The following is a 24,485-nucleotide window of genomic DNA, read 5'->3' as shown; positions in this document are numbered from 1 at the left end:
AGTGCCAAAACCTAAAGAGGAGGAGGGGGGGGGCGCAGACAAATGGAATGTAACCTTTTGGGTAAAATTCAACTTTAATAACTGAGCTGCTAGGGAACAGCAGGGTCCACATAATAAAAGCCTGCTGAAAGTAGGTCCAAATGTTCTTGGTAAATAAAAAAACATATTATTTACTAACTACCACTACTCAAAGTGCCTAGGCGAGGGTGACATTCTGTTTCCTTCCAGCAAAATCCTACAGAATACAAAGCAGCTCAGATCTCACAAGATGCGCTTGGACTAGGGTGTTTTCTTGTGAAATTTGGCCTTCTCTGCATTCCCAGGAATGAAATTGATTAATGCTGGCCATCAGAAGCCCAGAAGACAACCCAAGAGGTGGGTCTGCAGGGGACAGCGCTAAAGAGGTGATGAGGTATCAGAGCAAAACCAGGTTGCTTTTTTTAAAGGTGCTGAGCTGTTCATTAAAGAACAAAACAAAACCATTCCACTGCAAAAATAAAGAAATTCAAGGCATTTAATTTAACACATCAATACAAGTTTTGTAATGCAATATAAATAAATGTTAAAGTGACGGAACTTACTTTTAATGCTTGTTGAAGTACCTGCAGGTCATTAATGCCAGTGATCTCCCGTAGCTGATTTATGAAGGTCTGCTGGTGCTGAAAGACAAAACAGAGGGCATGTCAGCAGGGAGCTTCTCTGTACAAAGCATCCGAAATGTGATTCATAGGAATCCATAATTTGTAGACATCTGTCATTGAAATAGGCTTTAGGAAAAAAAAAAAAAAAAGATACCATATTTGCCGGCGTATAAGACGACCCCATAATTTTCCAGTTAAAACATAGGTTTTGGGCTATACTCGCTGTATAGGACTACCCTCCACCCCATGGCGGTCTTGTTTAGCAGCCATTCATTTACACCCACTAATCAGACAGAAGTATAAAATATGAACCTTAATGCCCCTTTCACACAAGCGGACTGTTCAGATCTGCCTGTCCGTTTTTCAGGCGGATCTGAACGGATGCCCCATGCATTTCTATGAGGCATCGGATGTCAGCAGAGACATGTCCGCTGACATCCGATCTGCCAAATCTGGACGGATGGAAACCCTTTTTTCCATCCGTCCAGGGGATCAGATCAGATGGGATTGGATGAGAACGGACAGATGGTCCGTTCCCATCCAATTCACCCATAGAGAACAGCGGGGATCTGACAGCTCCGTCTCCACACACAGCGCAGAGACACAGCTGCCATCCGCCTGCTCAGTGAGGGATCGGCGGATCAATCCCCCCCTGAAAGAAAGTGAGTCCGCCGAATGACTCCTATATGTGAATGTGAATAGGGCCCAAGAGGACTCCAGGTTAAGGACTATCAAGCTGCCCCAAACGAACGTTACTAATCTGTCAGCCCGCTGGCTTCGGCTACATACAGTATACTGCACTGAGCCAATCACGGTGAGTGATGTATTCTATTAATGAATACAAAGCCTGCTCAGATTGGCGGAGTCAGAGAGGCGGGCTGATAATGTTCCAAACTCTGACTCAGCCAATCCGAGCTGGCTTTGTATTAATAGAATACATCGCTCGCCGTGATTGGCTCAGCGCAGTATACTGTATATAGCCGAAGCTACAGTATCTAGAGTATTACCGACCGCACATCCAGCGAGCTGACAGACCAAGAACGTTCATTTTTGGCCAGCTTGGTAGTCCTAAACCTGGAGTTCTCTAAGGTTCACATTTTATACTCCGCGTATAAGATGACACCCCCCCCCCCCCCAAATTTTTGGGGGATGTTTTAAGGTTAAAAAGTCGTCTTATTATATGCCAGCATATACGGTACTTGTTAGCCATATTTGTTGTGCTTTCTGCTTGGCAAAACTAAACCGTGATTTTGTTTTATTCCTCCCCAATGCAATGAAAGTTAATCTGCAAAAAATAATTGTAGTAATGTAAATATTTAACTGACAATTGTTTTCATGGTGTGAGATTTTAAGGGGTATCCGCCCTTGGTCCAAAAAAAAAAAAAAGTGCATGGTGTACTATGTCGGGCAGTTCTACTGAGCCAGGAAAAATGTAGGGATGGTGTGCTGGGCCTTGTAGTTCTTCATAACATATGGAATTTAGGAGTTGTCCCCTTAGTATTGTGTACAGAAACAGCCAGATTCCTGGCACTGTGTGCTAGGACTTGTAGTTCTACAGACACAGGAGAATTGCAGGTATGGTGTGCTAAACTAGGTCATAGACAGCTTGAATTATTTCGGATTCCTGTGGAAGAAAATAAATACTATTGACTAGAGTTGAGTATTGAGCATACACTATATTGTCCAAAGTATTGGGGCGCCTGCCTTTACACACACATGAACTTTAATGGCATCCCAGTCTTAGTCTGTAGGTTTCAATATTGAGTTGGCCCACCCTTTTCAGCTATAACAGCTTCAACTTATCTAGGAAGGTTGTCCACAAAGTTTAAGAGCGTGTCTATAGGAATGTTTAACCATTCTTCTAGAAGCACATTTGTGAGGTCAGGCGCTGATGTTGGACGAGAAAGCCTAGCTTGCAGTCTCTGTTCCAATTCATCCCAAAGGTGTTCGATCGGGTTGAGGTCAGGAGTCTGTGCAGGTCAGTCAAGTTTCTCCACCCCAAACTCGCTCATCCGTGTCTTTATTTGTGTCTCCTTTTTACTACCTGCTATCCCAAACTTTTGCATTGTTCACACTGCTGGTTTATCCACTATTTTAAGATACCTTTCTCCTATTTACTACCGGCTATCCCAAACCTGCGGCTTTTGATACGGGCAAAACGCATTACATGTGACACGGATATGAGTGTAATAGGTTAATCTGGAGTGTGCGATGATCATGTGGCACAATAGCAGCTCCCCACCATAAATCTGACAGATGAGGTTCATCAATCTGTAGAGCTTCCACTTACATCTCTGGAGTACTTTCAGCTGTCTGCTGCTTCTGGTCATCAAGGAGCTATCTACATTTAGCTTTAAAGTATTTTGTTTTATAAGCAGTCATTTCCAGAAGCCAATTTTCATTGGCCTTCCCAACTGCAGAAAATAACAGTGTGTCCACCAGTGCCTTTTTGTACGCAGTTGCAGAAGTGGGGGAATCCTCCTCACTATCTGAGTAATCAGGGCGCATGGTCACAGACTCAGCAGGGTGACCAACGTCCGCAGCGGCCAAAGCGGGTTCAGGATCGGATGAGACAGATGAGGCAGGGGGGCTTAATGCCAGCCCGTCACCCAAAAGCCACCTCCACCCGGGACACAAGGGACTCCAGGACCGCCATCAGCGCATCAATGGCTGGATGGTACCCAGAGGGCCCCGCAGCCCCAGAGAGGGGATCAGGTGGGGAAATGTGCTGCAAAGACTCCATGAGTGACCAGGGGGACCCCACAAAAAAGTGTAAAACACTGCTAAGGGAAAACCCCCACCGTTGTGGCAGCACCACCCGGTTGCCAGTCACATAGCACCAATCAATCCTCCGCAGAGAGGGAGGGGATGCCAACAGACTCACCATCCCGCAGAAACCAGGCACCACAACCACCAGAATACTCTGCACTGCACGAGTGGCGATCAGGAAACAAAAGGATCCAGGAGTCAGCTCCAGGGGATGAGGAGGGGCTGACTCCTGGCCAGACTGGGGTGACCACTGGATCTAGATTATTCAGCCCGTCGCCTAGTCCAGCAGTTGATTGTAGATCTCACAGGAAAAAACCAGGAGAAAAAAAAATCTAACAAAAAAAATAAATAAAAAATTTGCCAGGACCAGAAATCCCAGCAGTGAACTTGGTCCTTACTCCTGACTAGGCAGAAAAAAAGCCTAAGTACCGATAGCAGAGAGAGGGAGTATACCCCGTGGGACTGCCCATAGGCATAGTCAGACTTTTTTTCTGCCTAGTGTCCTACTCCTGTATGGGGCAGTATAACCCAATGGCTAAGAAGATCAGGAGCTGTGTCCGCCAATGAACGAAAGAGTAATACTATTTTTCGGTTCTTGATTTTAGATCCACTTAAGTGAACCGGTCACATACACAGTGATGTATAAACATTATTTGCAAAGTTGAAAGCAGTACACCTCTCCTTGTGTTCAGGACAGTTCCACTCTGCCCTGAGTTCAATAATTATATACATTATCTGTGTGTAACACAATGTAGCATGGAAAGTAGAATAAAGATTTCCTAAAGCAGAACAAAAGGTGTTCACGTTCAGCTTTGCTATTTCACTACATTAAATCTGAGTCACATCTCTGATTTCCTGGTAACCAGCAGACTTCGCCCCATTCACACAGCAGTTCACCACCCACATCAGTCTATTTCTGTACAGCCGGGTGTTTACATTCATGCTGCGGCTGGGAGGCTGCTCTGTCTCTTTGTAATCACACACAGAGCGATTACCTGCGTTAGGGACAGATAAGCAGCCCTAAGCTGCTCATCTTCCTGTCCCTAGCCGCAAATAATAGCCACATGGACAGCGTCAGCGTGTCACTGATTTGTACAGGTTTAGTAGCTGCAGCTAAACATCTGGCCATACCATCCGCAGAAATACTCTTGAGTGGTGCATGGCCCTGGACAGCTGCATGGATGAGCCCTTTGCTGGGTAAATATTTATGGAAAAAATTAACACAAAATAAGATTTTTGTAAGAGCTTATCATAAAATCTTTTTCTCGGATGTCCGTCGACAGACGCAGCCTCATCTCCATGAGCGGAGTGGGTTTATGCTCCTCCTGATAGGAGGAGCATAAACCCACTCCGCTCATGGAGATGAGGCTGCGTCTGTCGACGGACGATAGAGAAAAACCTTATTTAGAAAGGTTTCACTATTTCTACCTAATAAAAGCTAAGAAATAGAAACCTATTTAACCTAATCTCTCTTTGATGGGCGCTGGGCAGCTGATTTGAAAAACAGGCTCGTCAATTCAAAGCAAATTCCTCAAGCCCTGTCCCAAACGCTCCTAAAAGCTACTTAAACGCTACTACAAGCCGGTGAAAACTCCCTACCCTCGTCACTTCTGGCGTGGGTTCGTCATTCATCAGCTGAGCCGCTTCCCAGTGTGCATGCTCACAGCTTTTAAGGGTAGGGAATTTTCACGGGGTAGTGTTTTTTTTAACGTTACACCGTGTCATTCATCAGCTGTTGCTGCGCGTCCCACTGCGCATGCCCAGCCACTAAATTAAATGATCTCGGCTCCAACCCGTGAGTCTTCCCTGATCTCGGCTCCAGGAAAACGTTAAAGCGGCGGCAGCTCTATGAAAATAAAAATCACAGGTAACAGCTGATGAATGATGCGGTGTAACGTTAAAAAAACACTACCCCGTGAAAATTCCCTACCCTCCGCAGCTGTGAGCTTGCGCACTGGGAAGCGGCTCAGCTGTTGAATGATGTACTCGCACCGGAAGTGGCGAGGGTAAGGAATTTTCACGGGGTAAGGTTTTTTAACTTACACCAGCACCAAAACGCAATCAGCATTTTTCAGCCAGTGTTTTTGGAGCTTACAAAAAATGCTAGTGTGCATGCTTAAACTGCTTTTTGCAGACCTAAATGAGCATTTACACCCCTACAGTGATAGAGTCATCTTTTTTTTCGGTTCCCTGGAGTGTCTTTAAAGTTTAACACCTCTGTATCCGATGCACACATCTGTCACACCATAAGAAGGCAACAGTTAACCACATCACATGACTCATTTTTTTCAATTGCGGCCAAAATAAAAATCAGCTGGTAACCACGCTTTGTTAAACATGCTCACTCAGGTAATATAGGAACTTGTAAACAAGTCTTGATCAGATGAGTAATCACTGCCTGCAAACCCAATAACATGTTATATAAACAGCTGAAGGATGAATGAGCCAGTTCACTGGAGAGTAATACTAATACTATCTCCACAACACAATCCATAGATAACCACAGATCATACAAACGGCCTATCCCAGAACACAGTGCAAATGTAGAGCAAAAGTGACCAGACCAGAAAAAGGTGAATTCTGATTGGTCGTAGTAGAGTATACAGTGGGAAAAAGTATTTGATCCCCTGCAGATTTTGTAAATTTGCCCACTTACAAAGAAATGAGGGGTCTATGATTGTTATCATAGGTATATTTTAAATAATAGGGACAGAATATCAACCAAAATTCCAGCGGATGACAGTTGGATGGAAATGGACATCCACTGCTTCATAGAGCGCAATGGCTGGTCCGATCAAGTCCGCCTGAAAAACTGACAGGCGCACCCGATCGGACCGCCTGTGTGAACCCACCCTGTAATAAACGTTGCTTTTCTGGATTTCATCAGCAATAAAAAAAAAAATAAAAAAAATCAGTTTAAGGCCCCTTTCACACAGGCGGACCGTTCAGATCCGCCTGTCCGATTTTTTGGCGGATCTGAACGGTCCTCCCATGCATCTCTATGGGGGATCGGATGTCAGCGGAGACATGTCCGCTGACATCCGATCCGTCAAATCTGGACGGATGGAAACCCTATTTTCCATCTGTCCAGCGGATCGGATGAGAATGGGCCGACGGTCCGTTCCCATCCAATTTCCCCCATAGAGATGCATGGGGCTCTGACAGCTGTGTCTCCACACACAGCGCGGAGACACAGCTGTCCTCCTGCTGCTCAGCGGGGGATCGGCGGCTCGATCCCCCGCTGAGAAAAAGGGAATCCGTCCTACGGACAGATAGTGTGAAAGGGGCCCAATACTTCTGGGAATCTATTAAAGTAGTAGTTCTAAAAGGGCGTCTTTGAATAAAAATTAACGGCATCATCTAACACGCTGAATAATGATTTTTCTAAAATGTAATCAAAATTATAACCGTTTATGGCCAGAGTTACAGCACTACCTTCACTCTGAAGGCCAATGCCATTTCCACATGCAGTCAGTCCTAGGCTAGCCATAGGTAAAGATTCTGCTCATTCAGCCCTACATACAACAGAAAAACCTGGCGCTGAGAACTAATTACCAAAGAAGAAACCCAAAAGGTTAACATATGGCCAAAAACGTGTTAAAAACATAGTAAAAAAAAAATAGCATGGAAAAAAAATCTGTATGAAAGAAATAGCCTTGGGTCCTGAGTCGGGGGTGCAGCTGTCTCATAATCAATCCCAAATGATAGAAGCACTGAACAAAGAAGGAGTTTTAGCGCTCACCGACACAGAAAAATACACCAATGTATTCTAACATGTTTAGCCTTGGTGTATTTTTCTGTGTTGGGGAGCGCTAAAACTCCTTTGTTCAGTCATTCAGCCTTAGGTCTGAAGAATTATTTGGTTCCCTCATCCATGCTGGTTAGAGTGGAGGGCGGAATCTCCACTGGTGGCTATTTTATTCAGCTTCCTGAATACCCAAACAGTGACTGCATCTGATCATTTTAAAGACATTGTCCACCTAGTTCAGTTGATTTTTAAAAGGACTTGTTGAGTTAGTTGGTGCTGGCATTGTCACCCATGACTTGAATCTTGACCAATTCAGCAGGAAAGGGGTAAAATTGGGGCAACCTATAGCCAGCTTTACACTGCGTTTATACAAGAGCCATTTTTAAAGCGGAGTTCCGGCCTATTTTGCAACTTTAGTGAGTCCTGGAGCGCTCACTATGCTGATCCAACAATTGGGCATTCTACATTTTTTTCGGAGGTCCCTTACCTTATTTTCAGGGCATTTTTGATTGTACTTCCTCTTTCTCCCCCCCCCCCCCCCCGTGTGGCCACGGCCACAGACATCACTTCCGCCTTTGCATTGCATCCTGGGAGCTGTTTGTCATCACTCCCAGGAGGCTGGAATCAGGAAGAACTCCCAGAACACTCCCTGGAATCAGGAAGAAGGACACAGCAGGTTACACTGCGGCTTCAGGTGCCCACATCCAAGATGGCCGGCGCTCAGACAGCGTTTTTAAAAGTAAGATTTTGACTAAAATCCAATACTGTACACCATGTAAGTATGAGAATAGCGGTTCTGTAAAGGGTAATGGATTAGTATTATAGGGGTATTTTTAGTTAAAAAAAAAAAGGTATTTGAGGCCGGAACTCCACTTTAAGAACAAATCCTGAAGAAGTTGTTCAAATAGTGCTAGACTGAATTTTTTCTGCTGCATACCGTGCCCAATGTCCAAACTTTCCTGGACTTCTAAAAATCTGTGTACAAACAGCTCAACTGAAGGAACAGTCCATGCCAACAGCTGTTGGCTACTAAATCACAAGAAATCCCCAGGGAGCTTTTCATGATGAGGATTCTAGATTGTGAAGGAAACCAACTCCATCACACAGATTAAAATACAACTCAGCTTTATAAAACGACAAATATTTGATGGAGACTGCTAACCATCCAAACTGCTTCAATAGAAACCTTGAAGGTTAGAGGGAAAAAAATAAATAAAAAGAATGTGCATTCAAAATATTTACAATAGTTCAATTAAAGGATCAGACCGCACTCCTAGTGGAAGAAATAGTTCATTTGGACTAGCTTGGTCCAAACTATGTAAAGATAATCAATCCTGGAACTCGGCTTTAAAGTGGAGTTCCGGCCTATTTTGCAACTTTAGTAATTCCTGGAGTGCTCGCTATGCTGATCAACAATTGGGCATTTTCAATTTTATTAGGGGGTCCCCTACCTTATTTTCAGGGCATTTTTGATTATACTTCCTCCTCCTCCTCCTCCCCCCTCTGTGGCCACGGCCACCGACATCACTTCCGCCTTTGCATTGCATCCTGGGAGCTGTTTGTCATCACTCCCAGGAGGCCGGAATCAGGAAGAACTCCCAGAACACTCCCTGGAATCAGGAAGGAGGACACAGCAGATTACACTGTGGCTTCAGATGCCCACATCCAAGATGGCTGCGCTCAGACAGCGATTTTAAAAGTAGGATTTTGACTAAAATCCAATACTGTACACCTTGTAAGTATGAGAATAGCGGTTCTGTAAAGGGCGATGGATTAGTATTATAGGGGTATTTTTAGTTAAAGGTATTTGAGGCCGAACTCCGCTTTAACACACTTCCTCTAGGACAGAAAAGTTGCTTACATCAGGGCTTGACAAATTTGCCTGAAATCTAGGAGCCAGCTAAAAAAGTTAGGAGCCGGTTTTTTTTTTTTTAAACTAACAACCAAGCTTTATTTAATAAAACTGATACTAAATTTACACATAAATACGACTAGAACCCCACTCTCCTATATAGCGCAAATGGATGGAAACAGACTGTCTGTCTCTTTCCATCCGATGCCATCTGATCGGATCCACGGGATGGATAGAAAATAGAACCACCATCCGTCTGTTTTTGGCGGGCAGGGTCAGATGGCGGCAGATTACCGCTCCATAGAGGAGACTGAACGGTCCGATCAGGTCTGCCTGAAAAACTGACAGGCGGACCTGATCAGACAGCCCGTGTGAAAGGGGCCTTCGGCTGTGGCACGGCGATGAGGAAAAAAAATTATATATATATATATATATATATATATATATATATATATATATATATATATATATATATATATATATATTTTTATATATATTTATATATATTTTTTTTTAATAAGAATTGAAGAAAAAAAAAAGAAAACATTTTTTTATTTTCTTTTTAATAATTAAAAAAAAAAGAAAAAATTATTATTTTTTTTACATTTAAAAAATAAAATAATAATAACCACACTCCCTGTCCACTTACCTTTAAGCAAAGGTAACTGGACAGAGAGATGAAGCCTTAAAAAACTTCCCTCTCTTCTCCTCTTTGGAAGGAGAAGAAAAGGCATTGAGAACATGCATTACTCCCGGCCACCACAAGAGGGCGCCAGTTCCCCTAGCTTCTCATCTCACAGAAGAAGGCCGAAAAGCCGGGGACTAAATTTCTGGACGGCGCGGAAGTCCGTGAACTCGAAGAGGAGGTGGGGGGCGCAAAAGGGACAGGACAGCTCAAGCAGGGCACCCCAGGCGCCAGGTTGCTAATTCTAGTCGCAAATGCGACCTGGCGCCCGGGATTTGTCGAGGCCTGGCTTACATATACATATTATTATTATTATACAGGATTTATATAATGCCAACAGTTTGCGCAGCGCTTTACAAAATGTTATCAACCCTAAAAGGTCCCCGATCGACCTTCAAGGATATGTTGCAGTTTTTGTAACTTCAAGATTACCCACTTGCTAACCAGTCATGTACCGGTATCGCTGGATTTCAAGTGGTCGTATCAGGATGATGCCTGCAGCTTGATCTGCAGATGAAGTCACTTATAGCAACAAGATAAAAAAAATTCTCTATTTACCCCTTATTATCCCTTAGTTTACTCTACTGAGCCCCAATTAACTATTTTTCTCCCTATCCATTCATTTATTTTCTTGCTTTTTTTTTTTTTTATTTATTTTTATTAACCATTGATATTTAAACTTTTTTTTTTTTTTTTTGTTAATATATTTAGTGCCGGTTCACACTGAAGCGGCACGACTTAGGGGGCGATCTGTGAAGTTGCGTGCACCGCGACTTCGGCACGACTTGCAAGTGGCTCCAGGTCGCCCCGAAGTAGTACAGGAACCTTTTTCTAAGTCGGAGCGACTTGTGTCGCTCCTATTAGAACGGCTCCTGTACCAGTCAATGGACCGCGACATACCGCGACTTGTCAGGCTGCCCAAGTTGCCTGACAAGTCGTACTAGTGTGAAAGGAGACTTACACATCTCACATTAAAAAAAGGCACAAGATTGGAAAAAAAAAAAAAAAAAAAAAAAAAAAACCTCCACTATTTCATTTGTAATGAACTTGTAATTCTTTGTACCAGAATTATACTTTTGAAGCCATTTTAAAACAGGACAAATTACAGAATAAAATGCACACTTTATCTGCAGTAATGCTATTTCAAAACCAGTGGCGGCCCGTGCATAGGGGGGGCCGCCCCCCCTAAAGAAAAAGAAAAAAAGGACAAAAAGAATAAAGTTCGGGAAAAAAAAAAAAAATCGGTTCGCCAGCCTGACCGGCCTATGTGGTGGCTAAAAGGGGGGGGGGGAGGTTTACGACCCAGAAGAGGCGCCGATTGGCTGCCTTCTGGGGGCGTAACCTGGACGCAGGAAAGAGCGCTTGGCCACCCCCACCTTCGTTGTATCCTGGCTGTGATTGGTCCAGTCTCCAGCCTGGACCAATCATCATCCAGGACATCGCTGACGTCGCAATGGGGGCGGTGCCGGTGCGTGCGTCAGTCACGCACCGTCACCGCCGCTCAGAAAAGAGAGGTCGCCCGCCGGTTCCCGCCGCAGAGGAGAGGCCGAGACGAGGGAGAAGGACCCGCCGCAGAAGAGGACGAAGTATCGAGGAGGGAAGAAGCCGCCGCTGGGAGCCAAGCCGCCGCCAGGTAAGTTTGAAGGGAGCACGCACGCTGGTCTCTGCATTGATTAGGGTACAATGCTGTGGGCACTCTGCAATCATTGGGGGACAATGCTGTGGGCACTCTGCAATCATTGGGGGACAATGCTGTGGGCACTCTGCAATCATTGGGGGACAATGCTGTGGGCACTCTGCAATCATTGGGGGACAATGCTGTGGGCACTCTGCAATCATTGGGGGACAATGCTGTGGCGCACTCTGCAGTGATTGGGGACAATGCTGTGGCGCTTTACATTGAAAGGGGCTCGCACACTGAACTCTGCATTGATGGGGGCACGGAACAGTGTTCATTGCATTGAAGGGGGCACAGCACAGTTGCATTGAAGGGGGCACAGCACACTGAACTCTGCATTGTGGGGGCACAGCACAGTGTTCATCGCATTGAAGGGGGCAGAGAACAGTGTTCATTGCATTAAAGGGGGCACGCACGCTGGTCTCTGCATTGAAAGGGGGCACGCACGCTGGTCTCTGCATTGAAAGGGGGCACGCACGCTGGTCTCTGCATTGAAAGGGGGCACGCACGCTGGTCTCTGCATTGAAAGGGGGCACGTACGCTGGTCTCTGCATTGAAAGGGGGCACGTACGCTGGTCTCTGCATTGAAAGGGGGCACGTACGCTGGTCTCTGCATTGAAAGGGGGCACGTACGCTGGTCTCTGCATTGAAAGGGGGCACGTACGCTGGTCTCTGCATTGAAAGGGGGCACGTACGCTGGTCTCTGCATTGAAAGGGGGCACGTACGCTGGTCTCTGCATTGAAAGGGGGCACGTACGCTGGTCTCTGCATTGAAAGGGGGCATGTACGCTGGTCTCTGCATTGAAAGGGGGCATGTACGCTGGTCACTGCATTGAAAGGGGGCATGTACCATCTCCTGTACCATGACCTGTGACATGCCTATACCATATCTGTGCCATGCCTATACCATCTCCTGTACCATCACCTTTGCCATGCCTATACCATCACCTGTGCCATGCCTTTACCATCACCTGTGCCATGCCTTTACCATCACCTGTGCCATGCCTTTACCATCACCTGTGCCATGCCTTTACCATGACTTCAAAGTCACGCAATTTTTTACTGCGTTTTTTGACGCGAAGCAATACCTATTATATTTTTCTTTTTGCGCCCCCCCCAAAAAATTTTGAGCACCAGCCGCCACTGTTCAAAACTAACACTGGTAACACTGTACCCTTCCTCAGATCTGTGCCTCAAAACAATCCTGTCTTGGAGATTTACAGACAATTCCTTGGACTTCATGGCTTGGCTTGTGCTCTGACATGCACTGCTAACCGTGGGACCCTATATAGACAGGTGTGTGCCTTTCCAAATCATATTCAATTAACTGAATTTACCACATTTGGACTCCAATCAAGTTGTAGAAACTTCTCAAGGATGATCAGTGGAAACAGGATGCATCTGAGCTTAATTTTGAGTGTCATGGCAAAGGCTGTGAATACTTATATACATGCGATTTTTTTTGTTTTTTTATTTAAAATTTGCAAAGATTTCAAAAACTTCTTTCATGTTGTCATTATGGGGTATGGTTTGTAGAATTTTGAGGAAAATAATGAATTTAACCCATTTTGGAATAAGGCTGTAACATAAAATGTGTAGAAAATGAAGCTCCGTGAATACCTTTCAGATGCACTGTGTAGAGATTATATATATATATATACACACATATACACACACATATACACACACACACACACACACATACATACATATACACACACACACAAACTGCCACTATGCCCAGCTTTAGGGACCCAGAGAGGCAGCTGTGGCGAGAACCTGCGATTCTTGCTGGTTGAGAAACTACCTCCAAGCAAACTGTGTGTGCAAACGGTCACAGCCAAATTTGCACCCTGTAAAATCAATGGCTGCCACTGTTTGCATATAACTGCATTTCTGAATGATTACATGGAATTTAACCAGTCCCAGAGCAGGCAGTCTGTGCCCAGGGACTGTGGTTTTGACCAAACAAACTGGATGCAGCTAATCAGAGTTGAAGATTTGCTGCATCTAAACACTGCAGTCAAGCCACTTCAAACTTCCATCTTCATAAGCATGGATTTTGGTGATTAGTCTTCCCTTTAAGGGAGCAGTCACCACTTAATGCCACGTTTTGGAGGTAGAGGAGGGTTGGGCTCTCAGGAATGTTTGTTCCAGCTTCTACTTGGCACACCAAACTAGTCTCCTCATCAAGACACACCTAGTAACACATCCTTTGTCAACAACTTGAACTCTTGCTGCAAACTCCAACTGAACCCAGTCATCAAACTCCTGATGTCTTATCCAATTCATATTGGGAAATATCAGGCTGGGATATCAATTACGCTAATGTATACAGATTACAGTGTCCGTTGCTGACAAGCAGGATGAACGGCTAGTCATCTGATTACACATCACCTCTAAATAGAAACACACAGAGAAGCATTGTGACTTAACAAATTGGTGTTGCAGAACTGGGGTTTCTGGAACAGCTGCCAGTAAGGAAACAAGCTGCACTCTATATTGGTTTTCAAGCGATGTCCTGGATCCCTCCTACAAAACAAACTGGTAGGTTAACTGGCTTCAATCCAAAACTGGCTGTAGGGCATATGTGGCAAGTCGACTCTGGTAAAGACATCCGACTGCAAGCACCACTGGAATCCAGATTATACCATTGTGCAAAGAAAAGTGGGAAGACATTTTTCCATAGATATCAATGGTTCAGCAAGTTGCAGTACTCTGTAGGGCTGCAACTAACGATTAATTTGTCTGTCGACTAATCTATCGATTATTTTTACGATTAGTCGACTAATCTAACGATAATTTTATTTTATTTTATTTTTTTTGCTTAATTGAATGTTTATTTGATTAGCTAATTAATCCTGTAATTAATACAGACCCCTCAGTAAGCCCCCTCCCAGTACAGACCCCTCAGTAAGCCCACTCCCAGTGCAGACCCCTCAGTAAACCCCCCCACCTAGTACAGACCACTTAGTAAGCCCCCCCTCCCAGTGCAGACCCCTCAGTAAGCCCTCCCACCTAGTACAGTCTGTACTAGGTGGGAGGGCTTACTGAGGGGTCTGCACTGGGAGGGGGGCTTACTAAGTGGTCTGTGTACTGTACAGACCCCTTAGTAAGCCCCCCTCCCAGTACAGACCCCTCAGTAAGCCCTCCCACCTAGTACAGACCATTACAAGCCACCACGGTACAGTACAAGCCGGTGTAGTGTCGTACATGTGACATCTCCAAGTACCTGGGTGATAGGGGAGGATGGCGAATGTGTTGCGGCAGAAGCTGTGGTGGAGTACGGGGGTGCTGGAGATGGTCAGCGCTCACCTCTTGTCTCCGGCATCGGTGTGGAAGGAGCCCGGGGGCGGGGGGCTGGGATTTCACCCGGCCGGCAATGCTTCAAGCGGCCAGCCAGGGGTCGTGTGACGTCACACGTTGACGCGTCAACGCCTTTCACGCACGACGACGATTTTTTGTAGTCGACGCGTCGCGGCAGCCCTAGTACTCTGCTCTACATCTTCCAAATGACCCAGGCAAGCTAAAGGGCAAAAAAAAAAAATCACAAGTTTCTGCAACAGAAATGGTATTCTAATCACCTCTACAACTACCTACAGTATGTCTCCTAAGCCTTCATTCTCAGGGTCTCCTGCATTTTCCAGGCATGGATTTTTTTATACAGTTACATTGGTCTAGCTTGATTGTAGATAATCCCTACCAACGATCTCCTCTTGCTTCTAGGTCCCGCGCTGAATGGCTGCCCGCTGCATTCTAAAAACAGGTGGTCAGCGGCTCAGCACAGGCGCCATTCAGAGAACGCTTTGCATTTTGCAAAGCGTTCTCTCTTTGGACGAGGTAGAGAGCGTGACCTCACCATCCTGTCTCTCCAGCTTGTCCAATGAGAGAACACTTTGCAGTTATTCATAAATATGCAAGGCATTCTCTGAATGGCACCTATACCGATCAACCAACCTCCTGTGTTCAGAATGCAGCAGGTAAGCTGCTCGGTGTGAGGATCGAAAGCTACTAGAGATCATTGGAATAGCGGTGTCTACTTCAGTGATTTCCAGCTTACAGGTGCTTCGGCCAGGAATGTGCATAGTTACATTGGTCCAAGCTAGACCAATGGGACTATGTAAAAAATGTCTAGACTTGGGAATTCTTCTTTAACCCTTTCACATCAACATAACGCAAATATGGGATTTTTGGCTTCAAGGGTTGGCTACCGGGGCTGATGCCTGCAGACCTAAGCATCACCCAGGTTCTGTTTCTTAAGAGCAGGCGGTCGGCTTTCTTGTAATAACCGATGTGGCTAATCAGCCGCTCAGCTGTTATCACAGGCAGAGGGAGGGGAGGGGACACCACCACTCCGCCCAGGTCTCCCATTCCACCGGGAGACTTGAGCAACCAGTCAGTACAACCGCCGGCTGGCCAGAGACACGAACAAAGCCAGAATCGTTAATTTTTTAAAGCGTCATCTATGGAGATATTTAAGTAGCGTAGTTTGTCGCGATTCCACAGGTGTGCGCGATTTGAAAGAATGACGTTACGCATCTATTTATTTGGCGTAACATCATCTTTCACATTGTACAAAAAATAGTTTACTGTTTCCCCTCCCCCCTTTTTTTTTTTTTAATTCATGAAAGTTTATTTCTTCCAAAAAAAAATGGCATTTAAAAAAGGACTGTTGTGCAAATACAGTGGGACAAAAAATATTGCAACACTCACCATTTTATGCTCTACGGTGTCAGCTTAAAAATAAAAAATAAAATGTATATAAAAAACACACACAATCTCACAAAAGTGAGTACACCCCTCACATTTTTGTAAATATTTTATCTTTTCATGTGACACTTTGCTACAATGTAAAGTAGTGAGTGTACAGCTTATATAACAGTGTAAATTTGCTGCATCATGGGAAATGGAGTTCCAAAACATCTGGGGTGCCAAGGTACGCCATCACTGCTCTAGGTTATAAGAAGATTGCCAAGACCCTGAAACTGAGCTGCAGCACGGTGGCCAAAACCATACAGCGCTTTAACAGGACAGGCTCAGCGTCATATCCAGGGGTTGTCTTTTGGAAATAGCGTACGAGTGCTGCTAGCATTGCTGCAGAAGTTGAAAGGGTGGGGGGGGGGGGGGGTCAGCCTGCCAGACCATACGTCGCACACTGCATCAAATTGGTCTGCATGGCTGTTGTCCCAGAAGGAAGCTAAGGACATGGATTACAGGAACCATGAGCTGTGGTCCAATTAGACCAAGATAAACTTATTTGGTTCAGATGGTGTCAAGTGTGTGTGGCGGCAACCAGGTGAGGAGTACAAAGACAAGTGTGTCTTGCCTACAGTCAAGCATGGTGATGGGAGTGTCATGGTCTGGGGCTGCATGACTACTCCTGGCACTGGGGAGGTACAGTTCATTGAGGGAACCATGAATGCCAACATGTATTGTGACATACTGAAGCAAAACATGATCCCCCTCCTTCGGACACTGGGCCGAAGGGAAGTATTCTAACCTGATAACGACCCAAAACACACCTCCAAGATGATCACTGCCTTGCTAAAGAACCTGTGATGGACTGGCCAAGAATGTCTCCAGACATTGATGAGCATCCTCAAACAGAAGTCTGTTTTTTTTTTTTTTTTTTTTTTTATATACCACAAATAAAAACCATAGATGTGATCAAATATCGCCAAAAGAAAGCTCCATTTGTGGGGGGAAAAAATTATTAAATTTTATTTAGGTATAGTGTTGCATGACTGCACAATTGTCAGTTAAATTAACGCAGTGGCATAAGGCCGAATATCCGCAGACCAGTGTTTGTGCTCACCAAGAGCCCGGGTCTTGTACTAACAATCGGAAACAGGGACTCCTGGTTCCCAATTACCTGATTGAGGGGACAGCCACTGATTGCCATTCTCAGTCATTGAACAACCCGCCCATGCATTTTTGTTCTCCTCTGAATTGAGAGAAAGATGCATGGTATCCTCTTTTTGCCAAGGGAGAACAATGTAAAACAAACAAAAAGGGGTAGAATAAAAAAAAAAAAAAAATTGCCATTACAAGGTTGGATCTAGGTTAGTGGCAGCGTTAGTGTTAGGGTCAATATATTTTGGATAGGACTCATTTAAAAACCACTTCAATACAAGGCACTTTCACCCCCTACCTGCTGAGACCAATTTTCAGCGCTGTGGCACTTTGAATGACAATTGTGCGGTCATGCTACATTGTACCCATGTTACAATTGTATCTTTTTTTTCCCCCACAAATAGAGCTTTCTTTTGTTATTTAATCACCACTGGGTTTTTTATTTTTTGCTAAAAAAAAAAAAAAAACTGATGGGCGGCACCGATAGGCAGCAATGATGGGCACTAATAGATGGCACTGAAGAGCCACTACTGGTGGGCACAGATTGGCACCTCTGATGGGGGCTGTGCTGATAATCAATGCGCTGTGAGCAAGTCAAGTCTCCATTCACACTAGTACGACTTGTCAGGCACCGTCGCGTCCCATAGTGTAGTACAGGACTGGTTCTAATAGGAGCGACACAAGTCGCTCCGACTTAGAAAAAGGGTCCTGTACTACTTCGGGGCGACCTGGAGCGACATGCATAGACATTTTATGAAGTCTGTGCAAGTCGTGCTGAAGTCGCGGTGCACGCGACTTCACAGGTCGCCCCCTAAGTCAGATCGCCGTAGTGTGAACCGACGCTAATGGAGGCAGAGCTGATCTAAAAAAAAAAAAAAAAACAAAATGGGCAAGCTTTTTGTTTTACTCCTGCTTAATTCTCTGTGCTGGATTATTATTAATTTTACCTTTTTATTGCAATGTTAATGAGAGGTCTGCTTAAATACAATTTCTGGACAGGTGATAAAAATCACTAAGCCAATGTTGAGTTAATGCTTTTTCTTTGTAGTAAGCCCATCAATGAACTGTGTGTAGTGACGATCGTTTTCCCCGAGTCTCATCTACAACCTGTGACACATCTCTGTGATATTCTGGCACACAAATAATTCCTGACACATTGGCAGGAAATGGTGGCATTACAACACCGCTGAACACTTAAAGTTTTAACATTTAAATGTCAAGATCATTACCGGTACTTTCCATTCCTGTCCTGCTTTTTAAAAAATTCACCAAAATGTCCCCTCTTTTTCTCCCCAATCTGTAATTTCAGATATGGAAAGTGGTTTTATTCAGGGCCTAACAAATTTGCATTGAATCTAGGAGCCAGCTTTTTTTTTTTTCTTTAAAACAAAAGTTTACGGGGGAAACATGCAACAGGTTTCTGAAGACCAACTTTAACCCTTCTCCTAGACAGCCATTTTTGCAAGTTTAAAAAAATAATTGTAGGCCTGAAGATTACATAAAACCCCCAAACATTACATATTTTCTAAAGTTAGACACCCTAGAGCAGTGATGGCGAACCTTGGCACCCCAGATAATTTGGAACTACATTTCCCATAATGCTCATTGCGCTCTGCAGTATAGTTGAGCTTAATGGGAAATGTAGTTCCATAACATCTGGTCGCACACACAGTGCTGGGGGGGCGAGCGCGTGCCGCTGGCGACGCGCTCTTGCCTCCTCTAGGCAGCAACGATGCCGATCCACGGGACCGGCGGCCACGATTGCTGCCAGGCACCTGCGATCGCTCCCCACTGAGCAAGAAGGACGGTCAGCTGTTGTAAACACAGCGGACCGTTCTTCTCTCTGAAATTATCACAGAGCGCCTGTGACCCTTCTATATAGGATCACAGGTCTCTAATCATTTCACAAGCCCATCCCACATACAGTTAGTAAACACTCCCCTAGGCTCACACCTAACACTTTGATCACTTCTAGGTTAACCCCTTCCCTGCCAGTGTCATTACAGTAACAGTGCATATTTTTAGCACTGATTACTGTAGTGTCACTGGTCCCCCCTAAAAGTGTCAAAAACGTCAGTTGGGTGTCTGATCGGTCCACTCACGCTAAAAATCGCAGATCGCCACCATTACTAGTAAAAAAAAAATTTAAAAATTACAAATCTTTCCCCTAGTTTGTAGAGGAAAAAACTTTTGTGCAAACCAATCAAAATACGCTTATTGCGATTTTTTTTTTATCAAAAATATATATCAATACAAATTGGCCTAAAAGGGTGAAAAATTTAGATTTAAAAATGTGTAATCTTTTGCATTCGCCGCAATAGAGTCCTGCTAACTCGCTTCCCAGGTTTGATTGCCGTGAAACAGCAGAGTGACGCCACTGGCTCCTTCTACGCGTTACGTCACACAACACGTGACTTCATCAGGGTCTCTTGGTTATTGCACAAACACTTTGTGCTTCAGGTGAGCGTGCACTGCACACAGAGGTGTTCCAGCAGGTGGAAGGATTAAGCACCAAGCATTTTATATTGGTTTTGTCTTAAGAAATCTTTTAATCACATCATCATTATAGGTGTACCTGGATTGAAAAGCACTGCATGCATCGATTGAGTCACGGACTATATTATAGATTATCACTGTTTTTTCACGGATTGTTTACAAATATTTATGACTTCTTTATTAGTTTTTAGGTCATCAACTTTATATGTATAAAAACGGAAAAGAAGTAGCGCATAAAATCACTATTAAATGACTTAAAGTGTAAAAAGCATGCTTGTCAAAGATATTGCTTGATAAACACTCAAAAACATGTAGAGAAAAGCAATGTCCTTATAAGTCCATAAATCCAGGAGTGCGTGAAGTATATAAATGGATCACCATCCACCACCAGGTGTCACACCGATAGATAGCAGAAATGGCAACTCACCAGAAAACGATGCTCAAGTGTTCTCACACCAGAGCAAACTGAGCAGGGATACCATACAGATGTAGGGAATACACGCATGGAAGACCAGAGTCACTTCACCACTGCCGCATAAAAGTATCCTTCACACACTTTCCTCAATGTAATGGTATTATGGAAAAAGAGAAGGGCTCCAAATAGTGAAGTACCGTCAAAACACTTGCTTTATTAAAACATAAAAATTTTGCACTCACATGTAAAAGCATATGGGTAGGCATTGAATAGCATGTCTCCGGTCAGAAAGGAAGCCTATCTCGTCCAGTATACTGGGCTAACTCCACGCCAGCCCAGTCCCTTCCGGGTAGCTCCTCTGCCGTGTCCCGTGATGTCGGATGTGTCGTCAGGTCACGCCCCGACCGGTTTCGTCATGTCCGACTTCAACTGGAGGCGTGACCTGAACGACAACATCCGGCATCTAAATAGCCCTGCTGGAACGCTCTGCGTCCAATCGGCAATGAGGTAAGTAAACCGGAAGTGAACCAGCACCCCGCATTGCGGAACTTCCGACATCAATAACAACAATAGGGAAAACCTGCCATATCATAAAGATTCACTTTGGCACTGAAATATAAATAACAATACAAGTGCTATAATATGGTGAAAAGGATAACATTGTTATTTCTTGGAGTTCTACCCCGTGCCGATATGGATCTGCAGAGCATTGCCAGTAACATTCTGCATAAAAAACAGGTAATCATGGTAAACATTAAAAATGCAACAACCATCTACATTGCACTGATCAGTACCCCCATAGTGAAGGTTCCAATGTAATGTCTATTAGAAATGATAAAAAACATATAAAAAGCATATTTAAAAAAGCACACCACTGGAATCCAAAATATAGATTGAGACAAATCAATCGTACTCCAGTACCATTATAAGGGTAAATGAAAAAGGCAAGATCATGAATCGCTAATATAGCAATTCAAGTCTAACTCTATATTTAACCCCGTCGGTGCGAGGGCCTGGGTGAGGAAAATCCACTTAAGGCCCGTACACACGTACCGATCGTCGGCATACAAACGTCGGTGGACGAAGGATCTGCCGATTGTACGCGTGTTAGTATGGTGCCTCCGACAGATGTCTGCGCACAATCCGCGGACAAAAGTCTTTCGTGCAAACATGAAAATATTTGTATGCCGACACCAGAACGGACGATTGTTCGCCTGTCAGTACACAATTCGGCCGACAGACCGCAGATTTGCAAGACTGGGCATGCTCAGAAAATAGAAAACACAGGGAAAGTTAACCATTACATGACATCACTTCTGCAGTCGGCGGACAAAATTCTTGTGCTGTCCTTGTGCTGTCTTTGCACTTTTCAGCAGACACCGACATCCCGGGGAGAAAAGAGGAACATTTGTAAGCCGACCATCGGTACGTGTGTACGGGGCTTTAGTCTCACATTTGGATAATTCCCTCACCCAATTTGACCCCCGCCACGACGGGGTAACTCTCTCAATGCCCCAGAAGTGAAGGCTTCTAGGATCCCTCTGGTGGAATTGGCGGAAATGTGCGGGCACATTGTGGTCGCGATTTCCTTTCAAAATGTTGGTGATATGCTCACCTACTCTGACTTTTAGGGCCCGCTTAGTACGGCCAATATAAACTAAATTACAAGGACACATCAGTCCATAGACCACATGTGTGGTGTCACACGTAATTAAGCTTTTGATTTTGAAGGATTTATTGATAGCTCGAACCATGAAAGAGTCCCTCCTCTTGAAATTGGTCGGTGTAAATGAACAGGCTCTACATCTTCCACAGGTGAAAGACCCCTTCATGTTCGGAAAGAAGGAGACGTTGGGAGGGTCTAGTACTTTCTTTACAATTTGGTCACTAAAATTTGGGGCTCGCCTATATATAAACGATGGTTTAGCTGGTAAAGCTGAACTTAATGTTCTATCCATCTGCAATATAGGCCAATGGTGTCTAAAGATTTCCTCTACCTTTTTGTAGTCGTTAGAAAAATCTGACAAGAAGCTCCATTGTTTAGGATCATCATCCAACCTAACAGGTTTAGCCGCAGGTCTTAATGGTCTGGGGGCATTGCCTATTCTGGTGATTTCTTTATTTAAGTTGGTCTCATCATAACCTTTGGCCATAAACCTATCCCTCAAAACTGCTGCTTGTTCCATGTAGTCATTTACAGAAGTGCAGTTCCGCCTGACTCGGGTGAACTGGCCCCTAGGAATATTCCTAAGCCAGTTAGGGTGGTGTCCACTTTGGATGGCCAAATAACTGTTCCTGTCTGTCATTTTGAAGTACACTTTCGTGGTTAATCTATTGCCTTCTCTCTTAATAGTGACATCCAGGAAATTAATTTCGTCAGGACTATGATGGAAATCCAACTTGATGTTATTGTGGTTGGTATTAAGGTGTTCCATAAAAGACATCAAATCCTCCTCTGCCCCTTGCCAGATGAAAATGATGTCATCAATAAAGCGCTTATATAGCCTGAGTTCATGCCGTACCTGGTTATAGACAAACTTGTCCTCCCACTCCGACATGAACAAATTTGCCAGGCTGGGGGCAAATTTGGCGCCCATGGCAACACCTGTTTTTTGACTGTAGAACCTACTTTGATGCCAAAAATAGTTATGGCTCACCCAAGTGTTTTTTCAAATTCACTTTTCTAATATACTTATGTACATCAATATAGGTATTAAATTTATTGATGGGCTTTTTTGGAGCGCATTTAAGCCCTTGGTCCAAAATATGGAGTTCACATTTATTTAGAGTTACACTGCTAATGTTGAATATCCCCTCATTTACCAGTCTCTCCTTTTTTTGGAGCTGTATCCTCCTTCCGGCCCGTACTCCTCTTCGGGGCCTGTGTTCTCTCGATATAGTTGTCTCTCCGGTTGTGAGTATTGGGTGTTGTATGGTCGACTCCGGCCCCTCCCCCTGCCCCTGCCTCGCCCCAAAAAAGGCTGTCTAGGTGGGTTCAGTGGAGTTTTGGGCCCAGTATCATCCGTCGTCCCTGTACACCATCATCCAGCATGATGATGCTTTGTTGTCCTTAAATTGGGCACTTAGCCAGAGGGAGGATCTACCTCGAGAACAGAAAGTATTCATTGGTAGGGCGTTAGACTTTTGTCTGAGCCATAACTATTTTTGGCATCAAAGTAGGTTCTACAGTCAAAAAACAGGTGTTGCCATGGGCGCCAAATTTGCCCCCAGCCTGGCAAATTTGTTCATGTCGGAGTGGGAGGACAAGTTTGTCTATAACCAGGTACGGCATGAACTCAGGCTATATAAGCGCTTTATTGATGACATCATTTTCATCTGGCAAGGGGCAGAGGAGGATTTGATGTCTTTTATGGAACACCTTAATACCAACCACAATAACATCAAGTTGGATTTCCATCATAGTCCTGACGAAATTAATTTCCTGGATGTCACTATTAAGAGAGAAGGCAATAGATTAACCACGAAAGTGTACTTCAAAATGACAGACAGGAACAGTTATTTGGCCATCCAAAGTGGACACCACCCTAACTGGCTTAGGAATATTCCTAGGGGCCAGTTCACCCGAGTCAGGCGGAACTGCACTTCTGTAAATGACTACATGGAACAAGCAGCAGTTTTGAGGGATAGGTTTATGGCCAAAGGTTATGATGAGACCAACTTAAATAAAGAAATCACCAGAATAGGCAATGCCCCCAGACCATTAAGACCTGCGGCTAAACCTGTTAGGTTGGATGATGATCCTAAACAATGGAGCTTCTTGTCAGATTTTTCTAACGACTACAAAAAGGTAGAGGAAATCTTTAGACACCATTGGCCTATATTGCAGATGGATAGAACATTAAGTTCAGCTTTACCAGCTAAACCATCGTTTATATATAGGCGAGCCCCAAATTTTAGTGACCAAATTGTAAAGAAAGTACTAGACCCTCCCAACGTCTCCTTCTTTCCGAACATGAAGGGGTCTTTCACCTGTGGAAGATGTAGAGCCTGTTCATTTACACCGACCAATTTCAAGAGGAGGGACTCTTTCATGGTTCGAGCTATCAATAAATCCTTCAAAATCAAAAGCTTAATTACGTGTGACACCACACATGTGGTCTATGGACTGATGTGTCCTTGTAATTTAGTTTATATTGGCCGTACTAAGCGGGCCCTAAAAGTCAGAGTAGGTGAGCATATCACCAACATTTTGAAAGGAAATCGCGACCACAATGTGCCCGCACATTTCCGCCAATTCCACCAGAGGGATCCTAGAAGCCTTCACTTCTGGGGCATTGAGAGAGTTACCCCGTCGTGGCGGGGGTCAAATTGGGTGAGGGAATTATCC

The 24,485-nt window shown here is 44.4% G+C and overlaps 1 protein-coding gene and 1 long non-coding RNA gene across 4 annotated transcripts in view; one reads left to right on the top strand and one right to left on the bottom strand.

Moving 5' to 3' along the window:
* The window catches only part of LOC309545470, a 1,154,934-nt gene that overhangs the window by 386,904 nt on the left and 743,545 nt on the right, over positions 1-24,485 (top strand). The gene's annotated exons all lie outside the window — the stretch shown is intronic.
* Positions 1-24,485, bottom strand: part of USP25 (ubiquitin specific peptidase 25) — a 226,137-nt gene that overhangs the window by 179,873 nt on the left and 21,779 nt on the right. For all 3 annotated transcript variants that reach the window (XM_082245201.1, XM_082245200.1, XM_082245202.1), the window contains exon 2: positions 582-659. In XM_082245201.1, coding sequence (XP_082101327.1) covers positions 582-659 — 78 coding nt within the window. The remainder of the gene's footprint in view (positions 1-581; positions 660-24,485) is intronic.

The sequence above is a fragment of the Pelophylax lessonae genome (genome assembly GCF_965119305.1).
Source record: "Pelophylax lessonae genome assembly, chromosome: 2".
Lineage (NCBI taxonomy): Eukaryota > Metazoa > Chordata > Amphibia > Anura > Ranidae > Pelophylax > Pelophylax lessonae.
This window is presented reverse-complemented; position numbering and strand designations above follow the sequence as displayed.